The 21,111-nt window shown below is 35.4% G+C and overlaps 1 protein-coding gene across 4 annotated transcripts in view; it reads left to right on the forward strand.

Moving 5' to 3' along the window:
- The window catches only part of GFRA1 (GDNF family receptor alpha 1), a 310,063-nt gene that overhangs the window by 181,060 nt on the left and 107,892 nt on the right, over positions 1-21,111 (forward strand). For all 4 annotated transcript variants that reach the window (XM_074233574.1, XM_074233577.1, XM_074233575.1 and 1 more), the window contains one exon: positions 18,243-18,579. In XM_074233574.1, coding sequence (XP_074089675.1) covers positions 18,243-18,579 — 337 coding nt within the window. The remainder of the gene's footprint in view (positions 1-18,242; positions 18,580-21,111) is intronic.

Below are 21,111 nucleotides of genomic sequence, written 5' to 3' on the forward strand. Positions count from 1 at the left end.
GAAAACCTGACAAGGACGAGCATCATTATGTTTGTATTGTCAATTTAAAGGGCACCGATGTTTAGAATTCCAGGTCTAAAATCTGTTGGCGACATTAAAAGGTACGACAGCCCAGTACAATTTTCCCTTGAACCTTCTTTCTCATTTCAAATACTAGGCTTATCTGTCTTCAATCCTTGAGTTTTCAAATAAAGCACATGTTTATTTTAAATTTATATCACTAATCTACTTAGACTATTACCTCCTAAATCTCTGTTTCTTTCCATAGAGACTTGCTTAGTCTATTTACACATTCACTGAACAAAGGAACAACAGATGCAATAGTAAGATGGGAGGAGAGCTGCAAAAAGTCAAAAATATACATAGCCCCCCAATTTGAGGTGTTTCCTTTAGTAGCTTGGAAGGCAAAAGATGGTGAGCACAAAGATTTGTGCATGCCACCTCCTTTTCAAGAGTTTAAAAAAATATATTACCTATTAATTCAGAACAGAAGAGACAAAAGTTTTTTAAGACTGATTATGCCATTTATAGTAATGGAACCTTTATAAGAAAACTCCACTACAGAGAAAATGTGTATACTTCATGGGGTTTCCTGTTCGAAGATGAGACACATATATAGTCCTAATGCATTTCCAATTTCAATTTGGTTCAAGTGTAGTTGTGTACATTGCTTTAAATCAAGGATCCTCTTTCAACCAAAGGCGAAGTCAAAAGGATATAATGTAATTTGAGAACAACATATATACACTTAGCATACAAGTATTTCTTGTTCAGGGTGATTCTTCTTTTCAACTGGCGTCTTGCCCTGGGCTGTTAGCCTATAGAAGCATCCTCTGAGAATAGTATAAGGTGTGACTGATTGTCATTCAATGCAAGTGAAATCTTCAGGTGAACATTAGTCACTGCTTTAGACATGTTAGCTTGAAGTGGAAGCAGTCAATTATAGACTGGAGGTTTTATGGCTACATTATTACCATCATACTATTAGGATTTCAGCAGTAGCATTTTCTTTGATCGATCTGTGGCAGGACATTGATGGATAGCTTTGTTCTTCAAATGTCAAATATGTGGGACTTCAGTTCTTTCTGTATTTACTGACACGCTAATCTACTGTAGATACCTTCTTTTCCCATCCCACACCCCTGCAGAATTAGACTTCTTAGCTGGAGAACATGATTCCTTTTCCTAAAAAGGTCTTGTAATGAGATTCGTAATCTCTGGTTCTTTTTTGCTCAAGATGAAAAAAAGCACACTAGGTCATTAGCATTATTTGTATGGTTTCTCCACTGACCAGTTCCTTGTGGATCTTTACCCTAGGCCTGAAGCTAGGAAACATGTCTTCATATTGATATTATAAAAAATTTCAGATATTTTCATGGTATGCTCCAGAATTTAAGAAGGAAATTGTTTATAACATCAGTTATCAATTATTAAACTTTGTTTTGAAATCACAATTATTGTTCCACTATAAAGAAGCATATGACCTTTTTTAAACCAAAAAAATGAGAATATCTGCAAATTTAATCCTGTTTGTACCATCTTACAGAATTTTCATGCCACAATCTTTTCACTAAGGAGCCTTGCCACATATCCTTGAAAGGTCCTCTAAGAGCAAAACTGGCAAAAAAGAATTCCCCCAAATCCTTAGAGTTGAAATCTAGAAGTTGTTAGTCCTGAGCCTGTCACTGAGAATTGCCTATGGAGTAGAGTAACTGAAACAGGCAGGTCTTGCCTTCTCTACCACAAGCAAACTAGGTTTCTATTTTTGTTTCCACTAAAACAACTACCTGGGGGGCACACTGAGACCTTTAGAGAAAACTTCCTTCACTGCTCAGTTATACTCCCCACCCTCTACATTTCAGAAATGTTACTCTTTGACTTCACACTGGAAATGTATTTTTTTCTTCCCTAGGAACTTCTATTCTCTCAAACCAGTGCACTAATGAAAGCTACAGAAGGGAGAGCACAGAAACCCTTCTTCCTAGTAACAAAGGCCAATCTTAAATATATGTCAGGCAGAATTCTCTTGGGGCCATCCATTATTCATTTTTAGGGCAAAAAGGCACAGAGGGGCTGATACATTCATTTTGAAAGGATGCTGTAACAATACTAGATCTCAGGCTAGAATGGAGATGGTACCGTCTTCCTCTTTAGTTCTTCTGTGCTTTTCTCTTGTCGATTTGTGGCTGCTAATTTAGTGTACTAAAGCAGTATAACACACCAATGTAAATTCAGTCCAATAAATATTTTTAAAAGTACTTTTTTCTGTTTCAGATATTGGGCAAACCACTAAGCATATGATAATAAGATAGAATAGTTCTTACCTACACAAAGTTTATTAGCTAATACGAGAAATAAGACATTCCTAGATAATGACAATGTGAAACAGAAAGGTGAGTGCAAAGATCAGAATGCAGTAATAACTTTGAGGGGAGGGGGATCACTTTTACTAGAAGACTCAGGGGAGGCTTCACTGAAATAGGATGTGGTGCCTAAGCCCAGACCTTCAGGAATACAAAATTTCTCTTCATCTTTCTATGTACCATCAAAAAAAAAAGCTCATTTATAAACATAGGGCCAAAGGGAATTATTATGTCTTGAGAAATGCATTGTGGGGTTAATTAAGAACAAGGAATCTTAATTTTTTTGTCTTTGACCCTTCTTTGGCAATTGGGTAAGTCCTTTGGATCCTTTTTCAGAATAATGTTTTTAAATGCATAATGTACAGGATTATAAAAGAAACTAATTATTTTGAAAAATAGCTATCAAAATAGTTTTAAGTCACGTTCATAATACCTCAAGCTAAGAGCCATTGGTTTAGAAGTTTATGGTCCATTATGTAGTCCAAGGTACTTAGGCAGAATATTGCCCTAGTCTAGCCAAGCATAAGACCAAATAACCATTTTGAGAATAACTGACCACATTCAACTTTGACTTCACTTTTGGATTAAGTGTAGCTATTGAAGGAATTGTTTTTCATGAGAATTGCAAAGCATTCACATCTGTCTCTATGTGAAAAAAACACACCTTGAACAAAATGCATTTTATCTAAAACACATAAACTCACCACCAAGAAATTGACTGGATTAATAAAAAAGGAAGGAAGGAGGGAAGAGAAAAAGAAAGATAAAGCAAGCTTATAGTTTCAGTATGTCTTGTTTAGCATATTTTTATATTACATTATGACCTCTACAAGTTCAGGGGCACCTTATAAAACCCTGTGAAAGAATCATAAAACTGACACATTAGGGAAAGTATTATTTGAAGGCAACTTTAGTAACATTGAATGACTCACTTGATTGAACCTGCCGCAGAGAAATGACTTGTGGACCAAAGCCAAGAGGGAGAATACCTCCTGTGGATGGGTGGCATAGTGCCCACAGAACACCACAAGAATATGACCATATCTACCCTGCAATTTTTGTACCAGACAAGAGACACAGATTAAATTACAGAGACATAATGGAGCCATCAACTAAAGAATTTTAATGTAAAAACTTGGGGTTTAAAACTTAATCTTCCAGCAAACCAATGTAGGGCTTTAAACGGCTGAATAACAAGTCTTAAGTCAGGGGCTAAAAGGGGTAAATGTGTTGGTGCATTTGGAACCAATTTAAAGTTACAAATGAAATGGGTAGGAAGACTTGCCAACCCACCATTAAAATAAAATAAACAAGCTCACCCTATACACTTCCTTCTTTGCCTGGAGATTTGTCTGGCATGGAATGATGCTCTACTTGTTTTTCAGCCCTTGTTAGAAGTACAAAGTTATCACCATTAGACTTGCCAACTATAAAAGCAAACAATTGCAGTATGAGTAAGGAGAGTCTTCTTTACACATGCATAAGGACTCACCCCTTAGTACAGTGTTTTGTATATAGTAGATGATTAATAAATGTTATTGATTGGTTGAATGGAGACTTGAATGTAAAAACAGTTTTGGGTATCAATGATTTATAATTCATGTAATAACTATTTTAAAGGTTTATTAAATAAATTAGCCATTTTTCACATTTTAGTTATAGGGAGAATGGTTATGAGAAAGCAAACTTTTCAAGCACCTAGGAATGACCATTTATATACTTTAAAGGTTTTGTTGACATAGATATTCCCTCTACTAATGCAGATTGAAACCCATCCCTACTTTCTTAAACAATGTGATGAACATAAAGACAATGAATGTACTAATTGCAGTCCATTCTTGCTCACTAGAACAAGCCATCAAAAGGTTTCTACTAAACCGTGCTTTGTTAACACAAGTCTTTAAAACCTTCTGTAATACACACTTTTCAACAATAGAGATTGGCTTTCTTCCTTATTTTTGTAAAGCAATGACCTTCAATTTTTTGGTCTCAGGACCACTTTGAACTCTTAAAAATTTTGAAGACCCTAAAATGGTTTTGTTTATGTAAATTATATCCATCAGCATTAACTATTAGAAATTATGATAGATAGATTTTTAAAATATTCATTCAAAATATATCTCAACATAAAGAGCACATTTTGAAAAAAATAACCATATTTTACAAAAATAAAAACTAGAAAATTTAAATGAGATCATTTTTGTTTATATTGATTTACACAATGGATATAAAAAGACTAAAATAAAATAAATAAAAAAATTTTTAAAAAGTAGAAAATAATATCCTCTTATACATTTTCATAAACCTCTTTTATGTGTGGCTTAATAAAAGACAGCTGGATTATCATATTTGCTTCTGTTGTGATAGATTGTTTTTGCTGAAGTTTCTGAAGAAAATTTAGCCTTACAGATAACTGGAAAAGAGGAATGATTGAATAGGCAAGCAGCATCTTAATATTATTTTAAAATATATATATTGATTTCACACAAACCCTGTGAAAAGATCTTGGGAACTCTCAGGGGCCTGAGAACCTCCCTTAGAGAACTACTGCTCTGAAGTGAAGTTTTACTGTATCTCTGTGATCACTTATGTGATTTTAGTGGAAAGAGCATTGATTTTTGGAGTCAGAAGATCTAGGTTTGAATCCCTGTTCTAGTACTTTGTTTCCGGGTGACTTGGGAGAAATCATTTAACCTATCTAGTTTCAGTTTACTCACATCTCCAAAATGGAGATAATAATGCTTTCCCAAGTTACCTTTTTCATAGAAATGAGAGTAGAAACTATTATTCACTGTGGTGAGATTTTTATCTTAATAATCAACCAAAATATTGGGGGTGAGAGAGGTTCAAGCTCTCCTGTACCCTCACAAGTTTTAATACAATTTAGAATATCCTAAAAAAAGTCAAGGATGCTAGTTATATTCATTCGTTTTTGTTGATCTCCCAAAAAGAAACAATTGAACTGTAACAGATGAAGGATGGTAACATTACCATGATCTGAGGTGAAAGGCACTGCGGGTGGATCAGCTTAATGGGGCATTAATTGGGTAGCAGGTGAATGTAAATAGGAACCACAGCAGGTATGTAAATAGGCTTGTGGGAGGAAAAAACATTGGATTCTGAGTTCTCTAACTAAAAATAAAGACCTGATGAATTTAGCTTATCTTTGCTGAAATCCTTACTGTAAAGATTCTTACCTGCCTCCACATCACCTGTGATTGGTTCATCACCATTATAGCACTTCACAGAACTACTTGGGTAGCTTCCAGTAGGATCTTAAACCATGTGAGATCCCAGGTGCTAAGAGTTGGAACTGACCATAAAGATCATTCAGTCCTACCCCTTCATGTGGGTGACCAAAGGAAGGAGTTGTAAGTGGCTTTTTCCCCTCCAGGTCACCATGTTGGCTTTGGCAAATAAGAGCGAAGCATTTAGATTTTAATACTTGGACTCCAAATCCAGTGTGTTTTCTTAAGATACCATACTCTTCTTTTCTGTTTATTCATTGGTGTCAGAACTTGTATTTTATTTTCCCCATGTGCATTCCAGGGACCTCAAAGTCTGTTGATTATCTGTGCAATTAGATAGTGAATTAATAGGAGTTTGTAGCTTTCATCTTTCCTTCAAAAGGCACATGTTTTTGTCTAAGTATATCTGAAAGCAGATATGCAAAGCATAATTAAATAGGATTTAAGATCGACTTTCTAATGAATGAAATAGAACTCATTTTTTCCAAATGGGCATTGCCCCTTTATAAGCACTGTAATATCCTTGGGAGACTGACTATAAATTTGTTCCAGAAACATTGCTGCATACACATGGTTAAATCAGTTCTCTGGGAATTGTCTTCAGCAGGTAGTTATATAAATCCCACAAGAAAATCAAGTCATATCACTGTTCTAGGAAACTTAATTTTAACCCAAATGGCATGATCCAACTAATTATTTTCATTTTTCTCTTAACCAGACTAAATGCCGTTTTGCCTCCCCCTGCAAAAAAAAAAATCACTTACACACAAGGGATTAAATTAAATTAAATTTTTTTAATTCTAAAGGCAATTCCAAAAGGAGTGTTTAAAATATTTTGAGTATTGGGAGCATTGTTAAAATAGGTATTTAATCTCCTAAAATTAATGTATAGGAAAGAATGGTGCTTATTCTGGTATATTTGGTTAAAAAATAATAATCAGTCTCATTATTTTATCATTTCATGGAGTAAATTTAATCTTAAAAGAAAATATAATAATAGTCTTATATGAAATTTATTTTTTCCAGGTTACTTTTTTCATGTTAATGGCATATTAGTAGAAAAACCAAAGGGAATTCAGTATTCTGTACTTACCTACCACACATCTGGAGCTCACTTGGTTAGTGGTGTAACTTTAGACCTAGTTACTTAAACATTTCCAGTCATATCCATAGCTGTATAATATGAAGCAGTTATTTTTGCTTATTGTTGTTTAGTCATGTCCAATTCTCTGTCACCCTGTTTGGGGGTTTTTCTTGCCAGAGATACTGGAGCTGTTTGCCATTCTCTTCTCTAAATCATTTTACAATAGGTAAGTGACTTGTCCAGGGTCACACAACTAGAAGATGGAGGCCAGATTTGAACTTAGGAAAAATGAGTCCTCCTGACTTCAGATGTGGTATGTTATGTAGTTAAGACTAATTATTTAAGGGTAAGCTAGGTGGCTCAGTCCAAATCTGACTTCAGATACATACTAGCTCTGTGAGCCTGGGTAAGTCATTCAATCCCATTTGTGTCATTTTCCTCATCTATAAAAAGAAATGGAGAAGGAAATGGCAAGGCACTCCAGTATCTCTGCTAAGAAAATTCTAAATGGGGTCATGAAGAGTCAGACATCTGAAAGGACTGAACAATAATTATTTAAATTCTTTGGGCATTTCCGTATCTATAAAATGGAAGGATTTGTATTAAGTTATCCTAAATGTCTTTTCCAGTGCCACAGTTCTATGATGGGCCAGTCAGTGATTGTTTTTTATGACTGGGCTAGTCTTGGGTATTAAAGTAGTTTACATATGTAGAATATTAGCTGAATAGTATTTTGTACTGAACAACTTCAAATAGATTTACATTACTATGCAGATCTGACTCTTCCTGTATTTCAAGTACTCATTCATTTGACTGCTAATGAGATGTTGGCAATTAAAATACCTTTAATTAATGAAGATCTTTTGAAAGTAAGGGCCTACTGTCAGAATCTTCATAAAAATAGAAAAATTACTAGTAGATTTCAGTATGAATTTTACTTGGAGAAACACAATAGAATATAGTCAGGGAGAATCATATCTGTTTTGATTATAGTTGAACTCTGAGTAATGGAAAAACCAATAAAGGACCAGTCTATAATGTTGTCAGACATTTGTTTCCCTATTGTATACTTTTATGTAATTATTTTTCTTTGACATAAGGGGTTGGGATGGATAATTACTATGACAGAAAGACAAAAGGTATTTATATTTTGATGTATTATCGCTGGACTTCGGGGTGCACACTGGTAACCTCAGCTACCTAGGAGGCTATCTCTTGAGCTTGGGAGTTCTGAGCTGCAGTTATCTAAGAATCCTAAGTTTAGCATCAATATGTTGAAACCCCTGCTATGAGATTCATCAGGTGGACTAAGTTCAGCATCAATAGGGAAAGACCCCTGCTGTGAGGATCCACCAGATGGCTGGAGGAGGGGCAAGCCAGATCAGAAATAGAGCAGGTCAAAGATTTTTATATATTTATATTTTTTTTAGGTTTTTGCAAGGCAAACAGGGCTAAGTGGCTTGCCCAACGCCACACAGCTAGGTAATTATTAAGTGACTGAGACTGGATTTGAACCCAGGTACTCCTCCTGACTCCAAGGCCCGTGCTTTATCCACTACGCCACCTAGCCGCCCCCAAAGATTTTTATATAGAACAGTAGTAGGATTGGGCCTCGAAGAAGTTCATGCACTTTCAGCCAGGTGAGATAGAGAGACCAAGACTTTTAAAAAATAAAATTAATTTAAAATAAAATGTATTTTGGTTGATGGCAAAATATTTAAAATATTTTACTTTGTGAGAAAAAGGTGAGATAATATTTGTAGAGCACTGGCACATATAAATGCTTCTTCTCTCTCCCCATGCTCATTGGTAGTAAGAATCTCGTCATTAGGGATTTCCATAAACATCACAGGTCTACTATCCCTTGCTTTTAGAAAAGTAAGGCGTCTCATTTTTAACTATTTTAAAGCTTATCAGATATTATAAGAAACATGTAGCTGGAAACTAGTCCTATATGTAATAACAGATTTCATGGTTGAAGTTGCAACAGGATTAAGTACAATTAATAGTGCTACCAGCAGTAGCTTTGTATTTGCTATAGTCATATAATACATAATTAGATTATTAAAAATGGTCTGTTTTAGACTTACTATTACTAAATTGAAATCCAATTATGGTTTTATGGTTTTTCTAGGAAAAAAAATGCTGGGCTATTCAATAGACTTTAGTCTCTGTAGAAGATAATTTCCTTCCAACATCAGCTTCACACATATCACAATATATTTTTTCCCAAACGAATCTGACCTCAATTATCTTAGAATCAACCTTAGGCTAGATAAAATATATTTAACGAGCAATATTTATGAGTAATAATATAATTGTGCATCTCCATATTTGAAGCATTAAGAAAGGCTACAGAAGAATTGGCAAAATAACTTTATAATGGGATGCATGCATATTTTAGAAATATTAAATTGTGTCATCTTAATGCAGTGAAAGGCATGGTGCTGCAATATAGTACATGAGGGGAGCAAGACAAAACAGCTTCAGTTTTCAGTAATTGGCATTAGTACCATAATAAAGCAGTTGTTTGCAAAGAGATGGGCTGAGGAATCTCAGGCACTCCTGCAGCGTGGATTTAAATGCTAAGTTAAATATTTATGAACCTATGATTTTTATAATTGATCATTGTGTGATTTATACATAGTAATTATAATTAGGTTGGGGGAGATTTTTAAAAAGCCAGTTTCCTGGTAGCTGGAGCCATTAAATAATACTAAGCTGCCAAAACAAAAATTAGGTGGGAACACGGCCACAAAGTTCAAAATGTCTGTCCCCTGATTTATAAGGGGCCTCATTACCTTAGCATGTACCTCATCTCAGCGCCTTCTCGGGTCCCCGGGAGCTGGGTCAGCTACAATTATTTTTCATGCCTTTATTTCAGACCCAATTGAACATAACCAAGTGCAAAACTTCAAAGATCCAGTGTATAACAAAAGAAAAAGGTGGGCAAGGTTGGAAAGGTTAATTAAAAATGTAATGATCGCATTTGCTGAGACAGCACTATTAATCACTTCTGGGTGTATGACTTACACACTTTCCAGGAGACATCTAATTTTTAAAGGTAAGGGGTGGCTGAGGATTAAGGCAAATGATGTTTCTGAAGATGGGGCAAACCCACAATTTGTATTTCTGCCATTTTCTCCTCATTTGGAAAAATTATTCAGAATTCATGTATATTCACTAGAAGGCAGTTGTTGCCAATCTCCCAATATTTTTCCCCCTGTAAATCTCTACCCTGAACCTTATCCCCACCCCAGGAGGCTTTCTTAGGGCATAAGACTTAATGTAGTTATATAATATGAAAAAAGCCAACAGTGGAAATTCATCATCGAGTAATACAATCTCTCTGAAACAGTAGATGTGAGCAACAAAATAAACTCTCAAGAGCCAACATGTGCATTTTTAAATGTAATTTTTACCACTTCAGCCGGAAAAGGCAAGAATCTTGAAGGATCAATTACGAGGGTCAAAGCCCTGTATATCAGATTTGCTATCAGATCCATGTTGCCTTCAGTGGAATAGGTTATAAATTTGAAAAATCATAAGCTTTCAGCAAGGACTATACTACTGTGAAAATCTGGAACTCTTTCTCCATTTTTTTCTTTTTCTTTTTCTTTTCCTTTTTTTTTTTTTTGCTGTAGCAGCACTTTAGAGGGAGCCCATTATAAGAAAGAGAACAGTAGTTATGTTAACATGGTAATTAATCAAGTCTGAGGGAAAGAGGAAACAAGTTGTGAATTCAATTCTGCAGCAATAAAAAGAAATGCAGAAAGATACCCTGTAAATTGGCAAGGATTTGTAAACAACAGTCTCTCACTGTGTCTTCTGAACTTTCTGAGCAATAAATCACCTCTCACACAGGCCATGTAAATTTTTCATATTTTCACCATTCTGTTCCACATCCTAATATATAGAAATGCATTTCATACTCCCAGCAATTGTTCCTTGTCCTGAAGTCGTTTAGAATGGTTATCTGGACCCTGTGTTTGCCAATAACACAGAAATACTTTCTAAGTGAAAATAATTAGAGGCTCTGGCCTGGGCTCCTAGTGATAGCATTTCAAATCACAAAACTGGCCCCTTTGATTCAGTATAGTATGTGAATTTTATATCGAATAACTGAATTTTTTTTCTCTAGAGGGATTTAGAATGTGAAAGGTTCTTCCATAGCACTATTTTCATCTATAGTTTTAGGCATAAGGAGGTCTTTTAAATTCGCAACTCCTCAAAGTGGAGTTTAACTGGAAGCATTGGTACACCAGATCAAGGATGGCTGAGACCCAAGCAAGTTGGCCATTTTGTTAACGTCCTTCATTTTGTTAAGGTCTTCCATTGAAATGAAGTTTAGAAGTTGCCCCTAGCTCCACTGAGTTGATTTCATCAGTGTGGGACCCCTCCATAAATAGAAATCTCAATCATCCTTTCGACTTGAGATTATCTTTTTGAGTTATTCTGCTGTCAGTTAATTATCTTAGTGTCCAACCTTCTGGTCTTGAGCCTCTCTGAACTTTGAAGGATTTATAGTTATCAAAGAGCCATAAAATGTAAGAGCAAGAAAGGGTTTTGGAGGGGTCAGATTCTTCCTTTTATCACATCGGAAACAGATTGAGAAAGGTAATGTTTCTATTATATAGTTAGGTTGTTGCCAATTTGGGATTCGAACATGAGATTCTCGATTTTGCATCCTTACCATTCACTTTATCTTTTCTTCTTTGATACTGAGATCTGGTTTGCCCATTGCTATAGGCATTCTCAAGCTGACATGAAGCAGATCATAATCTCTAAAGAAATGAACTCTAAGTACAATCAATGGTGGTCTAAAATGGAAATAAGCACCAATAAAATTGGTTTCTTGCTATCGATACCATCACACTTTGTGTTTCTTGAGCAAGCTGTGGCCTATTCTTGGAGATGAGGATGGACACTTATATCCTTTCTTCTCTGCCCATCTCCATCTAATAACATCTTTCTCTTTATTCAAGCCTCAAGTGACACCACCTCAATACCACTCCCAATAAAGAGTAATTCTTACTTTTTAATTTTTTTGTGTGTCATTCTCTTTGACCTCCCTCTATGCAGTTAGTCATTTTCTTGTTTATTGTATAGTTATTTTAGGACATCGGCCATGTTACTAAATTTTTAGTTCTTTGAAGGTGAGGACTGTGCCATTTTTCTCTTTGTATCTCCCAAGTCTTTCATGTATGTGTGCCTCTCCACTTAATAGACATTAAAGATGTTTATTGAATTGAATTGAATCAAAATACTGTTGAAACATGTTCTGGCCAGAGAGACTTAAAATGATGGTTTAGAAAACAATAAGTATACTGCAAAGTAACTACATGGTTATGGCTAACTTTGAAATAAAAGGCTGGCTAATTTGTTGTGTACATAACAAGTAGTGTTTGTGCTAGTAAAGTATGGCATTAACCAATTGAAGTCCCTCCCCATTCCTTCCCCCAAAAGATGATTATGACCTTAGAGTTTTATTCCTGAGAATAGTTTCCATTTAGGCAACATTCTTTAAACATTCTGCAGAGTTAAAGAATGAATAACAGCAGATGGATAAAGAGATTAGAGGTATAGGCAAGGGAGAAAAGCTACATTTTAGAGCTGGGATCTGAAATGAATTGGGGATTGGTGGGTGCCAGGAGAATTAAAGGAAAGCTGTTCAGATCGATGACTTGTCATGCAGAGGGAAGACCCTTGTATTTACATGATGCATCTGTTGCTGGAAAGTTGGTGTAAGTCATATTTTTGTTAATTGAGCAATTTTCCCATTGACTTATGTCTATTCCTCATGATTGATTTTCAATTGGTAGTGACTTCAAATGTTTTAAGCCCTCTTCCACAGAGTCATGTAATTAAGGACCTTTAATCAACATTCATGTTCACCAAGGGACTATTCAATGGGCTTGATAACTCTCTAGTAAAGTGAAGCAAAAAACATCACTCATATTTTTCAATTTTTTAATGTTCATGTTTGTGAAAATTGAATTTTCTTAAAACAAAGCATAGGTGTTAGTCATCAGTATTGAAGAAAAGAAAAAAAAAAGATTTGAATAGAATAGTCCTAACAGAAAGAGATCAGGTAGATATGTAAATGCCATGAACAATCCCACAGAAGCATCTGAAAACAAATGAGATTACTTTTGAGGTAGATTTAGCAATGAAAGGGAAGATTGTAGAAAAATTGAGAGCTACTATGAATACATACATTTTACTATTATGCTTCTAACTTACAAGGTTCTATATCAATGGCAAGGCCAGGAGAGAATAGTTTTTTGAGAAGCAGCATGATGTGGAAAGAGACATTCACTCTCTATCTTAGGGTCAGAAAGACTTGAATTCAAGTTTTGCCCTAATACAAACTAGTTGTTTGACTGAGGTAAAGTTACTTAAACTCTGAAGGTCCCTGATAATTCTTTGACTCTTAAATAGAGTCCGAGATGTATTGATAAGGAAGGGGAGTTTTCTTCTGGATGTTCTCAAGAACAACTTTAGTTTACTACATGATAAACAAGTGACTAATTGTATAATAGAATAAAATGAATGAATGAAAATCATTGTTTAAGAGTTTACTATGAGTCAAACTATTTTAAGCACCAGCGATAGAGAAATAAGAAAAGCAAGAATTCCTACCCTCTAGAAAGTAACATTTTTTGGTGGGAGGGTGAATACATATAGAAGAGGATAGTGGTCAGGAAAGGGATATTTTAGTTTTAGAATTCATAGGGAGTGTGAATGAAGCCATATAGTGATAGTTAAGTACTTCTTTTTGAGGACAGATGGTAAAATTTGATTATTGTTGCAGAGCAAGATATAAAAAAAGAGGAGAAGGAGGGAGAGGACAGGAGTGGAACATGAAGATAACTAGAAGACAACATTCTAGTAAAGTAGGTCTATTAAAAAAAAATCTAGACTTGTGAAGGCTAAAGAAGTCACAAAAGGAAGTAGTGTTCTGGATCAGAGGTGGAACATGCATTCCAGAATCATGGCAAACAAAGCTCACTGGGGAACAGAAATATTGCAGAATGATTTGGTCTAGAAATGGTGAAGTTTTATCAATTGGGAGTCCAGACCAGTGTGTGTGACCAGTGTGAGTGTGACAGCCTCACATAAGAATATGAATGGTGTATGAGTGGACATGAGTGAAGGTGGCACAGTGAATAGTGAGTTGACTTTTAATTCATATAAACCTAGTTTCTCTGACATAGAACAATGGTGGTAACTCAACCAAGTAACTCAGCCTCTGCATCTAAGACAACAAGTTGTAGAACAATTGTTGCTATGTACTAACTGAATATATGGATGTATATGTATTTTCATATATAAACAATCCTAAAATGAATGGGATTGTGCACATAAGTTGCACATACATATGTGTCCATAGATATGCATATATATATATATATATATATATATATATATATATATACACACTTGTGCACAAAAATATAAAATGTGTTAGTCTGGGATGGATATATACATATAGGTATATATGTGTGCATACACATTTATGTAGATAAATATGGTAATGTATATATACATCCTAGTCTACCCTATATGTATGCATGCATATGTGGGTATGTGGATATATATATATATATATATATGCATATTTTTAGGTGGGAGGGAAAGAATCAGTAGTAATTTTTGTCAGAGGCCATTCTGCTATAGTATAATACATATAACATTTAAATCTTTGTTCTTGTCACAAAATATTTCACAATCCTTGCCTACCTTTTTGCTAGAATTCACATTTTTTCCAACCTTTTTTCAGTTTGTCATTACATCAGGAAGAGAGAATCAATTAGATAGATACTAATGTGAATATCTGTTAATATTTATTTTAATGTATATTGATGCATTCTATTGTTCTGTTGCTTATATTTCCCAATATATCTTTTTTTTCTTCCTTCCAAAGAACTATCCGTGTAACAAACAATAAACATGATTATAAAAAAACCTTTTGTTTTCTGATTCAGTAATATTAACCAAGGCATCAGTCAAGTCTATTCAGTGTGTTCCATACTCTTAGCAAAGGATACTACAAAGAAGGGAGGTGCATTTTCACACCTTTTCTTTGGAGCCAAGCTTTGCTCAATATAATTTTGAAACACTTTCATTCAGTTTTTTTTTACTACATTCCTTTGCATGGTTGAGATCATGTTTGTTTTTCAGGTTGTTTCTTTTCATCAGTTATATGTGTCTTCTCATGATTCTCCTTATATACTTTATTCATTATATCTTAGAGGGCAGTAAAATGTTCATTTGACATAGTTTGACTAGCTATTTCCCAATTTAAGGGCCATCTATTTTCTTTTCAATCTTTGATACTAGAACTATACATGCATGCATGAATGCTTATAATATATGTATATGCATATATGTCTATTTAAATTATGTCTAATTTATATAATTTAAAAATAATTATATTTTAAAGTTTTAGCATAATTTTAAGGAATTTTGACCTTCCAGTTCTCTCCCTCAGTGCTCTGCCTATTGGGCAGTTTAGAGGCATATCAGTTGTACATGTGAAGTTATGGAAAACATATGTACCAAAAAGGCAAAAAAAGTCAAAAAGAATAGTGTGAAAAAGTAAACTTTGATCTGCAGTAGGAGTTTATCAGTTCTTCCTCTGGATGCAGACAGCATCTTTCCTCAGAAGCACTTCAAATTGTCCTGGATCATTGCATTGATTGGAGTATCTAAGTCAATTGCTAATATTTTAGAAAGGAGTATGCACTCTGGGTTGGCTTGCTGCCAGATTGCAGGAAACCCTTGAACCCACTTCAGGATTTGCTTTGTGTCTGTGAATCCAGAATTTTCTATCTGTCTGAAGGAGAAACAAAGCAAACAAAATAAAAACAAACAGGAGCTAGGATAATTTGGGTTATGGAAAGGACAGTGGCAAGTGCCCAAAAGATCATGTGTTGATGAAATCACATCATTTGGGTCTTGTGAAATCAGTAGAAAGTTATCTTGAACAAATGCCAAGCACATGTAGAAATAAACCAGTTACACTCAGATCCACAGCTGCACCAAGCACAGTTGAGACACTAAAGTAAGCTTTTACATTAAATTTATTGGATAAACATATGAACAGCTTAGAAACAGAGCTGGTCCCAGAAAAATGAATCCATCTACAGAACTTCTTGCAGGGTCAAAGTTTTGGACTTGCTGGTGGGTCTCTCCCTGAGATGCCGGATGTGTTATTTTGTGATCTCAGACCATGCAGATATTTTCCTGACTCCCTCTCTTCCCTCTGAATAGCACCTTGATCTCTTGTCCTCTAGGTTAGGGCCTTTCTAGTCCATTTGGAGACATGGTTGGCCTCCAGTTCTTACCCACACCAGATCATTTCTGTTGTCCTAGTTAGCTGTCTAGTTGTTATAAAAATGGTATATCTTGAATATATTATGTCCATTAATTTATAAGGTGCTTAACAAACTTAAAGCAACAGCATAAATATTAACTAAAAAGGACTGAATATTCCCACTAAAATTATTGTCTTTCCATTAGACAAAGCCTATCTATAAAATGAACAATCAAAAATACTGTGAGTAGAAAATTACTTTTTTGTGGATACTCAAAAAGATGTGATATCCTGTATTGTAAATTATATACAACTGGAATTTCATGGACCATTACACAGTATCTTTCTAACTGTAGCATCAGAAGTTGAGAACCTACCTCCTCTATCCAAAATCCATTCCTCTTAACTCTCCATTATCAGACCAACCCCATTAGGGATGTGAGGAAGGACACTGTTGTTCCATACATTGATCAGTAGTGAGAGCTGGTCAAGTCTGAGGATGGCCATTTTAAAGACCATCATTTGACCATCTCTCTTCACTGCCCCCTCCTCCTTGCTGTGATCTGAAAACCATTCTATCTCCCTTCCAGCAGTTGAGTCCTGAACATTTCCTTACCTAACATCATATTCCCCCCATGTCTATCTCATTTTAGGCTAGTAACCTTACCTTTATGAGTTATAGCATTCCATATTAAAGACAGATAACTTTCCACATGAAACTTCCTGTAAGTTCCTAAACAGCTGTTATGGACTAGCCAATGGATTAGTCAGAAAGAAAATATGTGAGTGAGTGGGTATGTGTGTGAGTTCACTAGGTTTTGCAGTATTTTTGTGAAAGTTTCTGTTGAATAAATTGATTAAATAATTAATCTATTATTTAACTTAATCATTTGAACAACTGTTTAAATAATGAAATTATTTTATTTTATGTAATTGTTTATATTATATTAAAATATAATACATATATCCACATTATATTAACATAATTATTTATAATAAACAAATAAATTTAATAACTAACTGATTGATTAATAGTATTTGTTTTGTGCTCATACTGTATAAAACTTAACATAGACTGTGTTCAGTCAGGCAGTAAGCATCTATTATATGTTAGGCAGTGAAAAGTTGTGGGAACACAAGCAAAGGTAATAGATTCTAGTTCCTGTGATCAGGGAGCTCACAATCTGATGGGGCACATAGCAACATAAAAACAAATAGGTACAAATAAGATATTTACAGGAAAAATTGGAGATTATCATTTGTGGGCAGGCAGTAGCATGAAACAGGACCAGTAAAGTTTTTATTTAGAAGATAGAATTTTAGTTGAGACTTGGAAGAAGCCAGGGAAGCCTGGAGATAAAGATGAGGAGGGAAAATATTCCAGGCCTGGAGATGGAGCGCCTTGTTCTGAAACTACATGTATATAGTATGATGTATGTATGTGTATGTGTGTGTGTCACATATCCATGATGGTTCTTTTGTAAACTTTCATATAACTTTTTACTGTCTTGTTCCAACATCCTATGATGTAGAACTGTGTAACAGTCTTTATAGGAGGCGTTTTGTCATATGTAGAGAGAAAGCCTGGCATAATATTGTCTTCTAGGCTCAAATAACCATGTAATTACTCTGTAATCATATAGTAATTAGCATGTACTATATGCATTTATTACATAATTACATTTCTGGAAGATTGCATGGCAATTATACTCTCATTCAGCATATCATTTTATATACTGTATAATGAACAAGTATGTAATTTGTTGCTTTTGATTTTATCACAGTTTCAGTTTACAAACCAGGAGTTGGCAACTTCCTCTACTCTTATCTCCCTCATTGGTGAAATTCTGATTCTGGTTCTGTGATAGAACCCTCAGTTTCTATTGTTTGGGGGAAGCAGGGTAAGGAAGGGTGGGGTACATTGGCCATCATACCTGGGTAGGATCTGACCTATTTGGCACATTGCAATTTCAAAATCTTTGAATCTGGTTCAACATAGTAACCCAACCATCTCCTTGCTTGCTGGTGTGCATATTCCTATAACTACCTCTTTGTCATTAAGTTATAAAGTTATCAGCCTGGGAAAGAGAAACGTTGATCCGAGTTTTGAGAATTTCCAAAGAAAGGGCAAGATCCCAATATAAAAAAACAATGAAATAAAAAATAAAATAGAACTTCGAGTACAATCATGATCATATATTTTTTTCTTTCTTTTCTTCCTTTTCTAGTGGAGACTATTTCAAAGGGGAACAATTGCTTGGATGCTGCCAAAGCCTGCAATCTCAATGATACCTGTAAGAAGTATAGATCTGCATACATCACCCCTTGCACCACCAGCTTGACCAATGAAGTCTGCAACAGGAGAAAGTGCCACAAGGCCCTCCGGCAGTTTTTTGACAAGGTGCCCCCCAAACACAGCTATGGGATGCTCTTCTGCTCCTGCCAGGACATAGCCTGCACAGAGAGGAGACGGCAGACTATTGTGCCTCTGTGTTCATATGAGGAAAAGGAAAAGCCAAACTGTTTGAATTTACAGGATTCCTGCAAGACGAATTACATCTGCAGGTAAGAAAGCTGGCTGTGGGCTGATTAATGAGGTGGCCCAGAAAACCTTTGGAACTTCTCACGTGACTGAGGTTCAATTTTCAGTATTTTCATCAACATCTAGGATGGTCAGAGGGAAGAAAGAAACCCAAAACACTACTTGCTAGCTAATAGAATAACAAAAGCAGGCTTCTGGTTCTAGATGTTCCTCCAGAAACCCTTTGTGTTCACATGTTGAAAATTTCTGAAGCACTGGGATCAAACAAACATAGAGAACAGCTTCAAGAGCAAAATTAGGAGGAAATATGTCTTTTTTTTCCTGGGCTTCCCTGAAATCATTATTTTTCATAAGAATGTCTTGTTACCTGGAGGGTAAAAGTACTTTTGAGTTTCCTTCCCAGTGCTATGGAAAACATTTGTACCATTGAATGTTCTCCAGTGGTACCAAGCTAATAAATTAAAAATAAGAGAATTTTTTACTATCTTAGGGAAGAAATTTTTGACACACACTCTATATCCTGCTCCTCCCTACCCCAATGGGTGATTAATATTGAAATAGATTAAATAGGGAAACCAATGTATCTCTATCTCTAGAGAATAGAATTTCCCTGAATACTTAGTAGATCCCCTAGCCCAAGTTGGGGGAGAAAGAGGATGACTGGAAAATTTCTTGCAATGCTTTCCAACATAGTATAGTGGAATGAACCCTAGTGGTGTCAGAGTTTGGGTTCAAATCTTCTATAATATGTGGCAAGTCATAACTTCTCCAGGGTCTTGGGAATCTGCTTCTCTGGCCACTGGACCCAGATGATTCTGGAGGAGAAAGTGAGGCCAGTGACTTAGTACAGCATCCCCCTCACTCAAATCCAGTTCATGTGTTTGTCACGACATCAACTCCCTGTTGTCATGGTCTTCTTCAAACATTTAGGACAAATATTATTATTATCATCAGTTTGGTGAGATCTAGCTTTGCACTTTCCACCTCTAATCCCCTTTTCTTTAGTATATCATCTTGGTCTATATGTAAAATGAGTTGAAGTTGGGTGGTGGTAGTGATTTAGATGAGCTCTTTCATCTTATTATCTTTGATTAATTGAATTTTCAGAAAAACTCATTTATCAGACATTTCTTTGCATTTTAACTCTCTTTGAAAATCCCTATCAAATATTATTAGTGTACTTTCTAGTCCTGGCGGGGGGTCAGCAAACAAAATCAAAGCTTTATTTGGTGATTGAGCTTTTGTTGCAGTAGTGACCATTTCATTGCATAAATATGACAGACACTGAAGGTAGAGATGAAAGGACAGGAGTGTATTTAACCCTAGAATATTTCTAGAGAGAATATGTATGACTTAGCTAAAGCTAATATGGGATACTTTGTTGTGGTCTCTATTCATCTTCTAAAATAAGAGTCTGGAAAAATGAGAGTAAGTTGCATTTCCCCTTCCAGCAGATTTTCCTACAGTGTAATTTCTAGACATTGGGTACATTGGGATTTAATCATTTTATTAACTAAATTAAAACTGTATACTTTACTCAATTCCTTCAAAATTATATTTCTTCTATTTTTTTACAAATAAAGGTAAATGTGTCACATGATTCATAAAGATAGAAAATACACTATGTGAAAAACTTTAGTTATTGACTTGGGGAAAGGACAGCTATGTGAACAATAACCCTACCCCAGTTTCTAAAAGTCCAAATACCCTAGATCAGCAGAATGATAGAGATGTGAATATTTTGCTAGCCTTGGCATGAAAAAATGATGGAGTCTCATCCTGAGTAGCCTGTGGAGGCAGAATCTCTTGGCTAGTACCAACCCATGAATCACAGATAGATAGTAATTTGAAGATCGTAATTGTTGGGGATATTGGGGGTTTTGTTATTTTTTTCCTTCTTGAAGAAGACCATGACATCAGGAAGATGATGTCATGACCTGAAAATGAATTGAATTTAAATGGGTATGTGCTGTGGAAAGTCACCAGCCTCACTGTCTCCTCCTACTCCCTCTGGGTCCAGTGACCAGATATGCATCAGGACCACTGGAGATAACCTGAGATGTAGTAGGAAACTTGGGTCTTTCCCATTTCTCAGTTTGTCTGACTCAGTGCCCATTCAATAATTAAGGCTAGGTTAAGCTTAAAGAATGGTCTTTTTTACCTAGTCCAAAAAAATCAATCCAGAAGAAAAAGACCCTCAGGTTTTCTGGCCAAAACAGAAACAGTTGCTATGTACACTCAAACTGAGCAATCAAAACCCAAATAATGATACAGTAAGGTTTGGCTGAGACCTGTTTTTGGCCAGTCTGTGAGAGCAGGTGACCAGAAAGGCAGTGGAATACCCTTATAATCAGGAAAAAATTGGAAAGTTATCTTAGAAGGATTAACAGGAATCTTATTCTCAGGGTCCTCTGAAGAACCTCAGATCCAAAACCTAGATGACCAGATCTCCCTACCCCTCTGCCAGGAGACTGTCTTGAGTATCCCAGGTACCAAATCTCCCAGTTAGAGCGATACTTCTAAATATGAACAGTAAGGAAAGGCAGGGTAGATTT

Source organism: Macrotis lagotis, chromosome 4, assembly GCF_037893015.1.
Source record: "Macrotis lagotis isolate mMagLag1 chromosome 4, bilby.v1.9.chrom.fasta, whole genome shotgun sequence".
Taxonomy (NCBI): Eukaryota; Metazoa; Chordata; class Mammalia; order Peramelemorphia; family Peramelidae; genus Macrotis; species Macrotis lagotis.